General features: G+C 37.5%; 1 protein-coding gene across 2 annotated transcripts in view; it reads right to left on the bottom strand.

Moving 5' to 3' along the window:
* Positions 1-15,470, bottom strand: part of DOCK11 (dedicator of cytokinesis 11) — a 193,349-nt gene that overhangs the window by 33,430 nt on the left and 144,449 nt on the right. For both annotated transcript variants that reach the window (XM_054472262.2, XM_054472263.2), the window contains 7 exons: positions 14,729-14,871; positions 12,986-13,101; positions 10,696-10,833; positions 6,158-6,340; positions 3,220-3,333; positions 477-692; positions 333-390 (listed from right to left, as the gene is read on the bottom strand). In XM_054472262.2, coding sequence (XP_054328237.1) covers positions 333-390; positions 477-692; positions 3,220-3,333; positions 6,158-6,340; positions 10,696-10,833; positions 12,986-13,101; positions 14,729-14,871 — 968 coding nt within the window. The remainder of the gene's footprint in view (positions 1-332; positions 391-476; positions 693-3,219; positions 3,334-6,157; positions 6,341-10,695; positions 10,834-12,985; positions 13,102-14,728; positions 14,872-15,470) is intronic.

The following is a 15,470-nucleotide window of genomic DNA, read 5'->3' as shown; positions in this document are numbered from 1 at the left end:
GATCGCACTCTGTTGCCCAGGCTGGTCTCAAACTCCTGGCCTCAAGCAATCCTCCAGCCTTGGCCTCCCAAAGCACTGGGATTACAGGCATGAGCCACTGCACCTGGCCACCCTGTACTACTTAACTTTTCTTGTAATCTCTAATGAAAGCAGAAGGGACAACAAACAATCCAGTCTTCTTTTGTAACAGCTTATTTTTAACACTGAATAAGGCCAAGGGTGAACATACTTTTCAGCGTTCTATTATATCATATTCACAGCTAAACTACAAAGATAAAAAACTATTATGCTAAATGAAAATCCCCGCATCTCTAAAAACAGAAATATCTTACTTTTTCGATGAAGAAACTCTGCAACTAGAGCTGCTACATGGACATAACACATCGCAGCCTGAAAAAGGATGGCAGAGAAAGAACTGTCAGAACATGCTCAAGGTGTTTTGAAGGGCTATTTAGAACAAAACTTTAAGTAGTCACCTCTGAAAAATCTCCATTTTTTACATGAATCTTGGCCATGCTATCAAGCCAGGTTTTCCTGAGCTCTGGGGTGCTTGCATAGGACTTGGCTAAGCTATACTGGAGATCAATTAGCATTTCAGGGTCTTTCTCATGCTCCTTCATTTGGGCAGTGGCCATAAGAACAGTGCGGATTCTCTTGGTCAAGTCTTTGACTTCTGTGGGAAAGGCAGTTGCCTAATTTCAAAACAAACAAAAAAGACATGTTTAACAACAATATCGATGTGCTCTAAGGCTTGTCATCCAATGCTGAGGACATAATATGATTTTCACTTCCTGTTACAGTTCTTGGTATTGCATATAGTACACTGAAATAATTTTAAATAAATTATTTTTAAAATATGTAACTAGCCCAGGCTTCAAAGGCTCTAACCTTGGTGGCAGTACATTCACAGGACATAAAAGCATTAGCTCTGGAGCCAGACTACCTGGCTTTGAATCCCAGATCCTCCATTGTGAATTCCACAGCCATGGGAGTGATCTTTGTTTGCTGTCTTCTTGTAACAGTAACTAAAAACTAATAGCTTACTATGTGCCAAGCATTGGTCTGGGTTCTTTACATGTTTTAATTTTTACGACAACCCTATGAGTTAAGTACTATTATAAAAAAGTGTTTAAATGCTTGACCAAAGTCTCAAAATTGGTAAATGTTAGAGACAGGATTTTCACCCAGGCAGTCTGGCCCTAGAGCTGGTGCTCTTGGCCACTCTTCCATTCTGATGAGCATACCTACTCCATCCACTAACTACCACACACATTAAGGTGAAAACCATACTGCAGAAATTTCTGTTTACACAAATGGGAGGTCATGAATCACAGAACATCCCAGAAAGTTTAGAGAGATCATTAAGCTTTCAAAGTTTGTTTTTGGTGCCAAGAATACCAGAGTTTCCTCTTTACCCTAGCTACTGCTAAGGAAGTCCTATTGCATCCTCTTAATCCCCACAGGAGTAATCACAATTATCTATATGATTCAGAGATGATGAGGAAGAGACAGGTACAGGGGTTAAGGAGCTTGTCAATATGAACACAATATGTGGGGGAAATGGTTTGAAACACTGTCTTCTTGGCCGGGAGCAGTGGCTCATGCCTGTAATCCCAGCACTTTGGGAGGCCAAGGCAAGTGGACCACCTGAGGTCAGGAGTTCGAGACCAGCCTGACCAACATGGTGAAATCCCATTTCCATTAAAAATATAAAAAATTACCCAGGCGTGGTGGCAGGCACCTGTAATCCCAGCTACTCGGGAGGCTGAGGCAGGAAAATCACTTGAACCTGGGAGGTGGAGGTTGCAGGGAGCCGAGATCGGGCCATTGCACTCCAGCCTGGGCAACAAGAGTGAAACTCCGTCTCTAAATAAATAAATAAATACAATAGAAATAAAAAATACCTACCTGGCTTTGAGTCCCTTTAAAAATAATAATTATATACATAAAGTTCCTTTCTATACATTAATAGAGATCCCATTTACCAGGGGAAAGCCATATCTTTTCGTAATAGGGTTTGTTGGTAATGACTGCCATAACAGAATAAAACTAAGTCATTTCATAAATGAGTTATGGAAAAGAAAAATATTTCCTATCAAGGAGAGAGTATACAAGCCCCATTTACCTAGAAAAACTTACCAATCTACCTATATAACATAGTACTAAGGATGGTAACAACTGGTAAAAACAATTCCTTAGAGTATAAGCATAAGTGATGTAACTTATTTCTATGCTCACAAGACTAGCTGGAGCATATACTGATCCCCTGTGGAACTAGTAGAACTGGCTGGAAAGCAAACTTTCCCAGCCTGAGAGCGGCTGGCACTACACACTGTTATTTTTCAGTACAAGCAACATTCCTATGGGAATATTTTTTGGTACATAGATTCTACACATCCAAACATCAAATATGCTGTGACTATGAGCTTTTAATCTTTTTCAGATTTTACACAATGTTGTCAAACTGTGCTGGAAGATGACCTTTCCCAAGAATGGGGATGATTCATTCTTCTGGGAGGAAAAGTCCTATTGGCAAAGGATTCTTCTTCCCTTGTATACATGTGTCACTGAAGATCAGAACCTGCACTCTATGCAACAAAGCAACAGATGAATTTTTACAGTGCTATAAGTTTTAAGCATATAGGAAAGAAAGTGGAACAGTGGTCAGAGTCTTGGGTTTGGCCTCAGCAAAATGGTGCTTAAGAGTGACAGCCTTGGTGTTAACAGATAATTTTCAAAACTCACAAAACCATCAAATAATGAATCCCTTCTGTGCCATTCCTCATCCATTGGCAATGGATCAGGCAACTGTTAGCTATTCTAAGTGAAATTTTGTGAAATTTCAAATTCAGTCCTTATTTAACCAATATTAAAAGTGGTGACAATTGTTAAAAAATAAAGGATCTATATATTTTCTGAGCAAGTTTGGAAATGAAGCCCAGGAAAAAAAAATTCAGATTCGACTTGCCATAACAACTATGAATACATAGTATATTCATTCATCCATCCACTAAACTGATATTGAATATATGCTATGTACCAGGCAGTGTTCTAGGTACTAGAGATATAGTGATGTACAAGACAAAGCCCTTAACTCATAAAACTCACATTCCGTACATTCTATACTATCAAAAGTTGTGAATCCAATGATAGTTTAGGAGTTTAAACTTCCCTGATAGCAAAGGTGGTTCTAATTTATTATCTGAAATGAGAACATACCTTCATAGGTCTGTCACTATTTGCAAAATTATTGATAATGAATAAAGACTCCTGAAATCTTGATCCTCCGCTTAGTGCTACATCAGCTATCAGTTGGCTTACAGCAATTATTATCTGTGGGAAGAAGTAAATATTATTTTCCAAATAACTTTTGAACAAATGCTGCCTATGCTCATCATTTTATAAGTACATAAGCACTCACATGAAATGCTTTTCTTTTAAAGATTCTACACTGTACCATCATAATGTACCCTTCATATATGAGGGGTTTACATTCTTCTGCTGAAATAGTAACTTGAAAGGCCCCATTTCAAATTTTAAAGGATCTTTCTTGGTTAGACGTAAACAATTTTTCAAAACTCATAGGATAGCCAGATCTAAAACTATTTTCATAATAGTGAACTGATACAATGGTAGTCAGGTCTCCATTTTAAATATGCTTTCTAGGTTGTAGCTGTGGCAAAGGTGAGAATAAATCATGTTTTTCTTTGATGATTTCTCATTCCTTTTCACTAGTCTATTTTAGTTGGCTGGACTTCCAAGTCCAGTGCCTCAGCAACCTTCTTTGTTTTTGACCAGGGCTTACCTAGTTTAACAAAAGTTTATGGAATGGACTTTGATGGTACTTTTTATTTTTTGGGACAGGGTCTCACTCTATTGCCCAGGCTGGAATGCAGTGGTCCGATCTTGGTTCACTGGTTCACTGCAGCCTCGACCTCCCAGGCTCAGGTGATCCTCCCACCTCAGCCTCCCAAGTAGCTGGGACTACAGATGTGTGCCACCACACCTAACTAATTTTTTGTATTTTTGTAGGGACAGGATTTTGCCATGTTGCCTAGGCTGGTCTCGAGCTCCTGGGCTCAAGTAATCCACCCACTTATGCCACCCAAAGTGCTAGGATTACAGGCATGAACCACTGCCTTTGACAGGACTTTTAAATCTCTCAGTCTCCCTTGGGTGAATGCCAAAACAATTCATGCTAAGATGTTAATGGCTGGATGCTTTACCACTGGTCCTAGGAAGCAAGATACAGTAATAGCCATGGGTATGGGCTCTAGAGTTGAATGCCTTAGATACAAATCTTGACTTTATCAATAATTCACTGTGTGGCTTTGGAAAAGCTATTTAACCTTTCTGTGCCTCATGTTTCTCATCTGTAAAATGGCTATGATAAAAATCCCTACTTTGTAGAGAATGAAAGAGATCATAACCATTAGAGTACTAATTAATCCTTTATTGAGCACTTATTATGTGCCAGACAGTGTTCTAAGTCTTCACATTTATTAATTTGTCTATATTTGAATAAAAGACTTAAAGAAAACTGATGCTTTGACCCAGAAGAATCAATACCAATGGGGGAATTTCAGGTATATTGGCACACAAATTAGAACAATGTTCTGGGGGAAGGTGGGTTTCCAAGTGCCATCTCATATAAAAGCAAACAGTAAAGGATCTGATGTGTAATGATGGCTGACTCTAACATGCAGAAGTAATTATATAGCAGACTTTTACAGGAAGCATACACAGTATTCCTATTAGATTTTCACATTATTGATGACATTTTTCAACAAGCTGCTTATGGTTGTTTCCCCATTAATAATCTTATCTCCAGTAAACAACCCTAATGGGACAGACCATGACAGTAAAGATATAAACAGGACCAAGGATTTCCCCTATTACAATGAAGGCTACTGAGTCAAGCAGTCCCAATTGTGGTTTAGTTCAGAGCTATTTCATCCAATAAACCCAAAAGTATGGAGATGTTGAATAATAACTATCATGTAGGAAGTATCTATCTTGTGCTACACATTGTGTCAGGCACTATAGGCACTATACACACCTTATTTTAATCCTCAGGGTAATGCTGCAAAGTGAAATACTCAGTCTCATTTTACAAATAAGGGAACAGGTTCAGCCAGATTGAGTGACTTGCTTAGGGTCACAGGGCATGTAAGGATTTAAGCTATGATTTAAGTGCAGGTAGGCCTGATTCCAAAGTCAATGCTTTCCACTAAACCTTGAGACATCTCTCATTTTTAAAATAAGTGGGCATACTGGAGCATGAAAAACATAAACTGTGTTATCTGTTCTGTAAAATCTAACAAGCTTGTTATTTAATCATCTCATAAAAATCCTATGAGCTAGGTAACAATATTTACCCCACCGCATTTGCAGAAACTGAGGCACTGAGAGGCTAAGGAAGTAACTTGCTCCAGGTCACATAGTATGTGGCAGTCCTCAAATTTGAACTAGTGACTGGGCATGGTGGCTCATGCTTGTAATCGCAGCACTTTGGGAGGTTAAGGTGGGTGGATCACCAGAGGTCAGGAGTTTGAGACCAGCCTGGCCAACATGGTGAAACCCCGTCTCCACTAAAAATACAAAAATTAGCTGGGCATAGTGGTGCACGCCTGTAATCCTGCTCGGGAGGCTGAGGCAGGAGAATCACTTGAGCCCGGGAGGTGGAGGTTGCAGTGAGCCGAGATCATGCCACTGCACTCCAGCCTGAGCGACAGAGCAAGACTCCGTCTCAAAAAAAAATAAATAAAATAAAAGCTGAAATAAAGCCTATGCTCTTCTCTGCTCAGGAGCAGCTCTATTCCGTAGAAATATGACACATGCTACATACGTAATTATCAATTACCTAGTAGCCACACTAAAAAGAGACTTATTTTAATATACTTAACCTAACACAGGCAACATATCATTTCAATATATAATCAATATGAAACAATTGAGATATTCTATTTTTTTCATATTTAGTCTTCAAAAGCCACAGTATATTTGACACTTTCAGAACATCTAAATTTAGACTAGCCACACATCAAGTGCTAGATGGCCACATTGTATTGGACTGGGTTGGGTGGCTCTGGATCTTGATCTAGAGGTTAAAGATTGAAGAGAAGAAAGATGAAGAGGTGCTTTTATTTTCACTGACCTGTAGATGTGTCCTCAAAAAGGTTTTCCTTTTGGTATACTCAAAGTTGTTTCTCATCAAAAGATACAAAAGTGCAGATGCTTCATTCCTGGTTGAGCTAATCTTCGATGTGCAGCACTTTAAAACCTCATAGCAAAATGCAGCACACATGTTTACTCTTCCTTTGAAAAATGCTGAAGGAAACTAAAGAACAGGGAAAACAGAAATAAGTATTTAAAATCCAATCATAAAATCAATAAAATATCAAGTGCTCTCTATATCCTCACCTAAAACTATGCTGGGGGATTTGAGGATACAAAATCAACATAAGGCAGGCTCTGCTCTCCAGAGAGCCTGAACTAGTTAACATAAACACCAGCATGTGATAATAATAGAACTTAAGTCAGTATACAAGTTATTACAAAGATGTAGAAGTACTGAATATAAATGCTATAGATCTGAGAAGAGCTCAAGAGAGTCTGCAACATATTATATAATAATAATATATTATTATAATATTATATATTAATATTATAATAATTATTATATAATAATAATATAATAATTATTATATAATAATAATATATAATATATAATTATTATATAATATAATTATAATAATATATAATATATAATTATTATATAATATAATTATAATAATATATAATATATAATTATTATATAATATTATATAATAATATAATATATATAAAAGTAATTGCAGTTTTTGCCACTATATAGTGATATAGTGGCAATTACTTTTGCACCACCATAATACAGTAAGCAGGTTCTCAATATGTTTTGAAAGAATGCCTGAAATGATGAATGATGGGTCTCAAATGGGGGCTTAAAAATGGGAAGGTCAATTTTCATTACTTACTCTTTTGCTTTATATTTCAACAGTTCCTTTATTGTGAACATCAACGTGCTGAGAAAATTATAGCTAAAATCTACTCAGCAAGTGAAGTTCATCTTTTAACAAATGGGATATAGGAGATACACACACACACATATCCTCTTCACATAAACACTGATAGTTAAGATATATTTTAGCATAGAAAAGGAGAAAGAAAGTGACTAATTATCAAAAGAGACAAGTGGCCTGTTCCTTTAAGAATGTATTCAGTCTGCTTTGTGGAAGACACAACAGGTAACATAGACTTGTTACAATTTCCCATGCTTTTAGGTCTAGGCAAGCAAATAACAATAAGCTGCTTCAGGGTACACAATAGATGTTTTTCAGAGAGTGAAGCCAGAGGACCATCTTTTAAAAATGATTTCTTAGGAACCTTGAATTTAGACCCACATATAGGAATCTACCCTTTATTTCACCTTAATACCAAGTATAATTCTATGCAGATAATGAATGCTTAATAAATGTTTTCTGATTGGCAATTGGGAAATCTCGCTAATAATTTCACCAGACTAAACTAACTCTGGATGAAGCAGATACTCTGGTATGAAAATAAACATTTAAGGGAGATCATAGCTATAGTGTAGCTCATCACTACACTAAGTCTTCTACCCACATCACTCACTTCTCTGAGTGGGCAATGGCTAAAATCATCAATGACCTAATTGCCAATTCTAACAGACCTCTTTTCCCCTTTATCTTATTTGACTACTCTGTATATGTCATGACAATGTTGGAACTCTTTCCTTCTTTGGCTTCCATGATATCCTTCTTTCTTACCTTTCTTCCCACCTCTGTGACTGCTCCCTCTCATCTCCCTTACAGATTCGTCTTTGAACCTCCCTTCTACGTTGTTTCTCTCCAATGTTCTGCTCTTGATTTTTTTGTTGTTGTTTTTCTTCTTCTTCAATGTACCCTACAGGGAAAATCAAACCGCTCCCATGGCTTCAACTACCACTTGTATGTTGATGCTCCCGCTAGTTCACTATGCTCCAAAAATACCAGCCTTTTAGTTCTCAGAATATTCCAAACTGTTTCCCAACTCAGAGCCTTGGCACATGTATGTCATTCTCCCTAGATAGTTCTTCTTTAAGCTCTTTTTACAGCTGGCCCCTTTTCAATAATTCAGGTCTCTCTGTTTTTGTTTTTTTTTTGTTGTTGTTGTTGTTTTTGACAAAGTCTCGCTCTGTTGCCCAAGCTGGAGTGCAATGGCACGATCTCGGCTCACTGCAACCTCCGCCTCCCGGGTTCAAGTGATTCTCCTGCCTCAGCCTCCTGTGTAGCTGAGACTACAGGCACATGCCACCATGCCCGGCTAATTTTTTTTTTTTTTAATTTTTATTTTTTACTAGAGACAGGGTTTCACTATGTTGGCCAGGCTGGTCTCAAACTCCTGACTTCGTGATCCGCCCGCCTCAGCCTCCCAAAGTGCTGGGATTACAGATTCAGGTCTCGTTTTAAAAGTGACAAACCTATCTAAGATAAGATTATCTCCCACAAATCACTTACTGTCTCAGCACCCAGTTTGTTTCCTTCCTAGAACATATAATAATTATGAATTCTTTTTTTTTTTTTTTTTTTGAGACGAAATCTTGCCCTGTCACCCAGGCTGGAGTGCAGTGGTGCGATCTTGGCTCACTGCAACCTCCGCCTCCTGAGTAGCTGGGATTACAGGCACCCGCCACCACGCCCGGCTAATTTTTGTATTTTTAGTAGAGACGGGGTTTCGCCACGTTGTTCAGGCTGGTGTCGAACTCCTGACCTCAGGTGATCTGCCCGCCTCGGCCTCCCAAAGTGCTGGGATTATAGGCATGAGCCACTGCGCCTGGCTCATAATTACTAATTCTTTTATTATTTATTTTCTGTCTCCCCTATCCCCACTAAGACTGAACGCTTCATGAGGGCAAAGAGTATATTTATTTTGCATCTCCATTGTATCTACAGGACCTAGTACAGCACTTGACACAGAGAAGGTCCTCAATAAATATAGTATGGATGAATGGAGAATGACTCCAAGTCTGGCTCTCCAATCTGATCCCTCTCCAGAGCAAAGATCCATATATCCTAATGTCCCATAGGCACTCAAATTCAACAGGACTCATTAACTTTTACTGTGAATGTAGTCCTTCCACTGTATTTCACATCAACCACCACACTCCACCATACTGTCAGTGGACTGATGATCAAATCCTGTAAATCCTTTTTCAACATGTCTCATCTACCTTTGATCCTTCATATATCCACTGTCACTGCCTTATTTCAGGCCCTCATTTCTTATCTAGCTTACTGCAACTAGTCTTTTTACTGCCTTTGACATTGTCACCAATCCTTCTTCAACACAAGAGATTTTCCCCTGTCCTTACCAATTCCCTCTTAATACAAATATAATTGTATTACTTCCCTGCTTAAAACCCTTCCATGACTACCTGATGCCTGAAAGATGAAATCCAACTCTTCAGATGAGTCCACATGATCTGTACTCCATTTACATCTTTAGTTTCATCTCTTGGTGAATCCATATTAAATCCTAGCTCCGTTGCTGCAGAAAAACTTTTGCTAAATTAGAGTTTTTCTCCTGCTCACCCCCAGAGGTCTATACAGACTTATTTTATCCTGATGGTATTTGTTTCTGTGTATGTGTATCTTGATGTGTGTGTGCCTCCCTCTACTGGACAATAAGCCCTTAGGGACTATATCCAGTAAGTACCTACACAGTTTTTGTTAAATGAATTATTTCTGAATCTCTTTCCTTTAGTTTCTTGTAACATGCTTGTGTTGAATTTGGCTTCCCATAGATTTTTAATTCATAAATTATATTAAAGAACGGCAATAAAAAGCTTCAAATTCATCTAATTTCTGTATCTATTAAACGCAATTGGTTACTGTCTAAATAATGAGGATGGCAAAAAGTTTTCAAAGCTTAGCTAGCTTATTACACAAATAAAGAAACTGAATTTCTTTGCCTTATTGTAGTTACATAAACCAGTGGAAGATCTGGACTGTGCCTTTCCATAACCTTAGCTCTATCTTGGTTAATTATGTTTATTCTTAAGTTTAAAAAGCCCCTGAGCACAGAAAATAAATCTTTGCTGTCTGTTTCAGCCATATTTCTTCCTAAAAACCAAGTCTGAGGTTATTGTTTAGCTGAGGTAAGTGGACTGCACATTTAGGGCCCTCGGTTATGGCTAGCATTGAAAGGCAGGATTCATCCATTTGAACATGTACTGAGTGCTTACCATTTCCAAGATATTATACAAGACCCTGGGATTACAAAAGTTGGATCCTTTCAAAGTGTTTAGACATGAGTGCACTCATGGCTTATATACCTCCAACATGACAATACTTTTAAAAAGAGGCAAAACAGAGAACTGGCAGGCTTGGTAATTTTAAAATGATATTCTTCAAAGGAGCTTAATGGAAAAGGGAAGGTATGATAAGGTGAAATAAAAAGTAGCTTCTGATTTGAGGGGGTTCATGGTCAGGCCCTCTGTGTGTGCTTTGTTGTTCTGTATTTCTATTTACAATGGCAGTACTTAATGGCTTCATGAGCTGGCATTGTATATGTCACCACAATGACCCCCATTGTCCCGTCTTTCCTTTTTGCAATGACAGAGCCCACCGGCTGCTCCCAAGCTTCTGTCCTTACCTTACTGATGAAAGCTCTCAGTGAGGCAAATACATGTTTCAGCGACACTTCAGATTGTCCATTTTTAAGAAAAGCAAGATGTATATCAAACACTTTTTTCATTAATGGGTTATGGCCATCATTATTTAAAAGTTGGGTCTATAAAACATTAAAAAATATGGTTTATGCCCCACTGAGAATGACAGAACTGATTTCACCAATACCTGTTTATGAAACCACTGTTTGGAAGTTTCAGGAAAATAAAAGGCTCTTACATATAATTTCAAAATATTTGTGCCACCTTTCAACTTGGAAATCTCAAACAAATACTACATACATGATCTCTAAAGTACTTAATCCCAACATTTTAAACAGGTGGATTTTTTTTTCAATGCAACACAGCAATATACAGGACTAGTATGGGAAGAGTATTTTCTATTAACCTATACCATATTGCTTCTCAATTAAGAAATCAATACATTAAAAATGAATACAAGCCAATCAGCCTTTGTATTTCTGAGAGACTAAATATTGTAATGTATGAATGAAGGAAAATACCAGTTCTATTTTATTAGATTATGATCTAATTTACTTTAAAAGTATGTTTAGTATACGGTTAGCCATTCATGAAAAAATAAGCCCTCTATGAGTAGAGATAATTAACAGGTATCACAATTGAACAGACTATGTAAATTGTTTAAATGCCCCTTGCAAAGAAACAACAAATTGTAGAGAAATAACTATTAGTTTGTCAACTTTGTTTTAATCAGCAATGGTTAATTTCTCCAGCCCTATCCTGCTAACCCTCAAGAAAGTAACCAGAAGGTTACAGCTTGGCCAAAAACAACAAAACCCAAAACAACAACAATCTAATGATAATACTGACAGCCAGAATCCCTGAATGGTGTTCGATTTTTCTGGCACTTTCCTTAGTATATTTCAAGGCATGGTATAGTGGCTAGAATCATGGTCTCTTATAACTGGCCTAGATCTCAATCCTGATTCTGCCACTGCCCAGCTACATGACATTAACCTCCTGTGGGCCCCAGTTTCCCCATTTTCAAAAGGGAATAATAACAGTATCTACATCATAAGGCTATTATGAGGATTAAAAGTGAGTTCATATTTGTATTTTTAAGTTATTGAGATATAATTTACACATCATAAAATTCACCAGTTTCAGGTATACAATTAAATTACATTTGGTAAATTCAGCAACAGAGTTGGGTGACCACCACAATCCAATTTTAGAACATTTCCATTGTTTCAAAAAGATCACTCCCCTTTCTCATTCCCAGCCTCACAGTGAAAAAGTGAGTTAATATTTGTAAAGCACTTAGGACAGTGCCTGATATCTACCAAGAGACTATATAAATGTTTGTTAAATAAATAAGAGGCATCAGAATAGGAGGAAGGAATACAATGTACATCATGAGATCTAATGGCTTTCTTAGTTATTGGCACGATGAAACATGGAGTTGTGTTGCATTTTAACATAGAACAAACCTAATATTTCATAAAGGGATCTGTAGCCTATTTATTAAAGGTATTCTGCAGCCTATTTTGTATTAGTATCTAATTCAATTTTCCTTTATAAGCCTCTTTGAAAAGCACAGGCCAGGTTTCCATAGAAAATCTCGAGGGCTGAACCAATTAACTTAATTACTTAGAGAAGAGGGAAGAAAGGAAAAAAAAAATCTGTATAACTGAAGTGAAAGCAAGCAAGATTTTCACCTTTGAGTTCTTACATTATGGTCACATCGTTTTTACTTTTCAAAGCACTCTCACATCTATTATCCCACTTCCCCCTCCAATAATCCTGCTAGATAACTGCTTTTACCTTCTTTTTAAAATCATAGCAATGATGATTTGCACTGAGAGGCAAACATCTAAGAAAAAACACTAAGTGCGTGGCTAGGGAAGCCAGCCAGCCTGCCCGGATATCATCTACCCTGACAGGACATCTCATCACAATGAGTATTTGGGCAAACAGATCCAATCATATTTTGGGCTAAAAATTGCTGGCTACTTAAAGTATGGAAACTTTGTTTTTAAATACGAAAATCTAATAGAATTTAAGAGGTAGAAGAGAGCTTAAGGGCAAGTTAGTCCACTCCCTTCCCTTTATGGATGACACAAGTGAGTCTCAGTGACTTCCAGGGTCACATGATAACCAAACTAGAACTGCCATCCACATTTCCTGACTATTCATGCCAGCCTTTTTCAGTGTACTACCCCACATTGACTAGGTAATTTCTGCATAATGTTACTTTGCAATGGTACCAACTGAATTATAACTCTTCATTTTTACCTTGAAGCACTGAGTGAAAAATGATATGGTATCTAGTACTGTTAGGGAAACTTCAGTAGCTGTATTGCCTTCAAGAAGTGCCTGGTGGAAAATGTCTGCTTCAGTTGTTGTAGAACCTAGGATTAAAAAAGTAAATTAAACTTTTCCCAACACGAAGATGCACATAATGGTGTTGAATGACTTTCTACCCAAAGACTTAAGACAAGAAAGGGGGCTCGGCTGGGTGCGGTGGCTCATGCCTGTAATCCCAGCACTTTGGGAGGCTGAGGCAGGCAGATCACTTGAGGTCAGTTCAAGACCAGCCTGGCTAGCATGGTGAAACCCGTCTCTACTAAAAATACAAAAAATTAGCCGGGCATGGTGGTGCGTACCTACAATCCCAGCTACTCAGGAGGCTGAGGCAGGAGAATCACTTGAACCCAGGAGGCGGAGGTTGCAGCGAGCCGAGATCGCGTCACTGCACTCCAACCTGGGTGACAGAGTGAGACTCCATCTCAAAAAAAAGAAAGAGGGCTCACAGTGTCAAACTGTATTTAACTCCTTCATCAAATATAGTCTGGGTTAATCAATTTCATTAGTTTTCATTACAGTTCTGTATTAACAGCTCTGCAGGACATAATTAGGTGCCCACCTCTTTGGAGACAAGGTTTCAGTGATGAACTCTGGCGATGTAACTAGGAAATAATGTGGGAGGCCTTCTAAGTCATGCCACCAATTATGTGGGTAAAAATGAGAAACCACTAAATAGAAATTCAGCTACAGATAAATAGTAGTGCCCTATGGTCAGACATTTTCAATTATGCCAATTATATGAGATTTGTTTCTAAATCAGAAGGAAAACAAGGTATCTTGGAGGCAACTGAAGGAAGTAGGTTCATCATATTTTTACAAGAAGCTGAAGGCTTTAAAACATGCAGATTTAAAGGTCCTGAGTCTATTAGCTCAGGTTCTAGCAAAACATTATTTTTTATTACTAGGTCTTACCACAAAGCCAGTTTTGCTGGCTTCCTTTTCTGAAACCTTCAGAGGACTGTGTGGAAACAAAACATTCTCACTCTTTGAGTTGTTATTAATATTTGCTTTTCATAGGATAGCTTCCATTTATATAACCCTCTAGCTTCCGCAGTTGGGCAAGATTTCTTTCCTTGCCCTATTTGCCTTTTCAATACTTCAACCTGTCTGAAATACACCTTTGCCAAACTAATATTTAGGGTTCACTGATTTCTGCAGTCAACTCAGCATGTTCATTCCCTAATCATTAAATGACCAAAAGTAACTAAAAAAATATTACATATACTATGATATTAAGATGTCAATATTTGCATTAAAGTTTAACAGTAGGAATGAAGAATACTCAATATAAAAATATTATGAGAATAGCAATTCCATGGGAAAAATTTAATTTCTTTAACATTAAGAAGAAAACATCATGACCTAAAATTGTTCAAAAATCCATGTGTATTTTATCATTTTATAGTCATGTGTGATGAAATTGATTATATACATATATACATAGCAGAGAGATGCAAACACATGTATGGGAAATCATTTCCAATCATATTGGCAATTTAAACCAGGACTTCTTTTCTTCATACATATTTAAGGGATACAGGTGATATTTTGTTACATGCATAGAATGTGTAATGATCAAGGTATTTAGGGTATCCATCACCTTCAGTTTTTATTATTTAAACCAGGACTTCTTTAAGGTCAAATGGGTACCGCACACACATTTTCACTTACCGTGATTAAGTGTAAATGAACTTTCTAGGCTACTAAGATGCTGAAGCCGGGCCTGCATTACTCCTGATCTGTTTCGAAGAGCAGGCATGGTTTGCGATTTTCGGTCTATTCCGAAGTGTTTTGACAGCCAGGCATCATGCACCCTAAAATAAATTTTAAAGTCAGGAACTGGAGTGCTCTAATAACATATCTCAATGTTATAATCTTTTTAACTAAAAAAAATTAGGTTTCCACATAAACATAGTAGTACACTCAAGGATTAAATGAAGTGTCACTAGAAACTGGATGAAGTTTTAATGTATCTTTAAGATAGCATATATGAATATAATTAAGGAATTTAGAAAGAGCTTCCACTTCCCTCCTTCTTCTCAAAAACATCAGAGATAAGTGGCCAACACTCCAATAAGATTCAATATTTTCACAGGAGGCGAGGAAGGGCAAGAGTGGGAAGAAGATAGCCAGAGGTTCACTAACGGTTGAAATGAGAGGGGAAAGTCCTAGAGCCAGATGTTCAAGAATGAGTGCCAATCTAATCTGTTTCTGGACTTGAGGTAAGTTTGGATTAGAAATTTTTACTCTGTAAGCATGTCTACTGCTAAGATGAACAAACTTTTCTTTGTTTTACTTTAATGTTGTTTCCATTTAAAAAATTACAACTGGGTCATACATAGACTAAGGAAGAAATAGTTTGTTTATCCTCTAGTAAATGTAGTGGGAGAGTTGACAGAATCCTAGAGACTGA

Source organism: Pongo pygmaeus, chromosome X (genome assembly GCF_028885625.2).
Source record: "Pongo pygmaeus isolate AG05252 chromosome X, NHGRI_mPonPyg2-v2.0_pri, whole genome shotgun sequence".
Lineage (NCBI taxonomy): Eukaryota > Metazoa > Chordata > Mammalia > Primates > Hominidae > Pongo > Pongo pygmaeus.
Note: the sequence above shows the minus strand (reverse complement) of the source record. Positions and strands in the feature narration are given on the sequence as shown.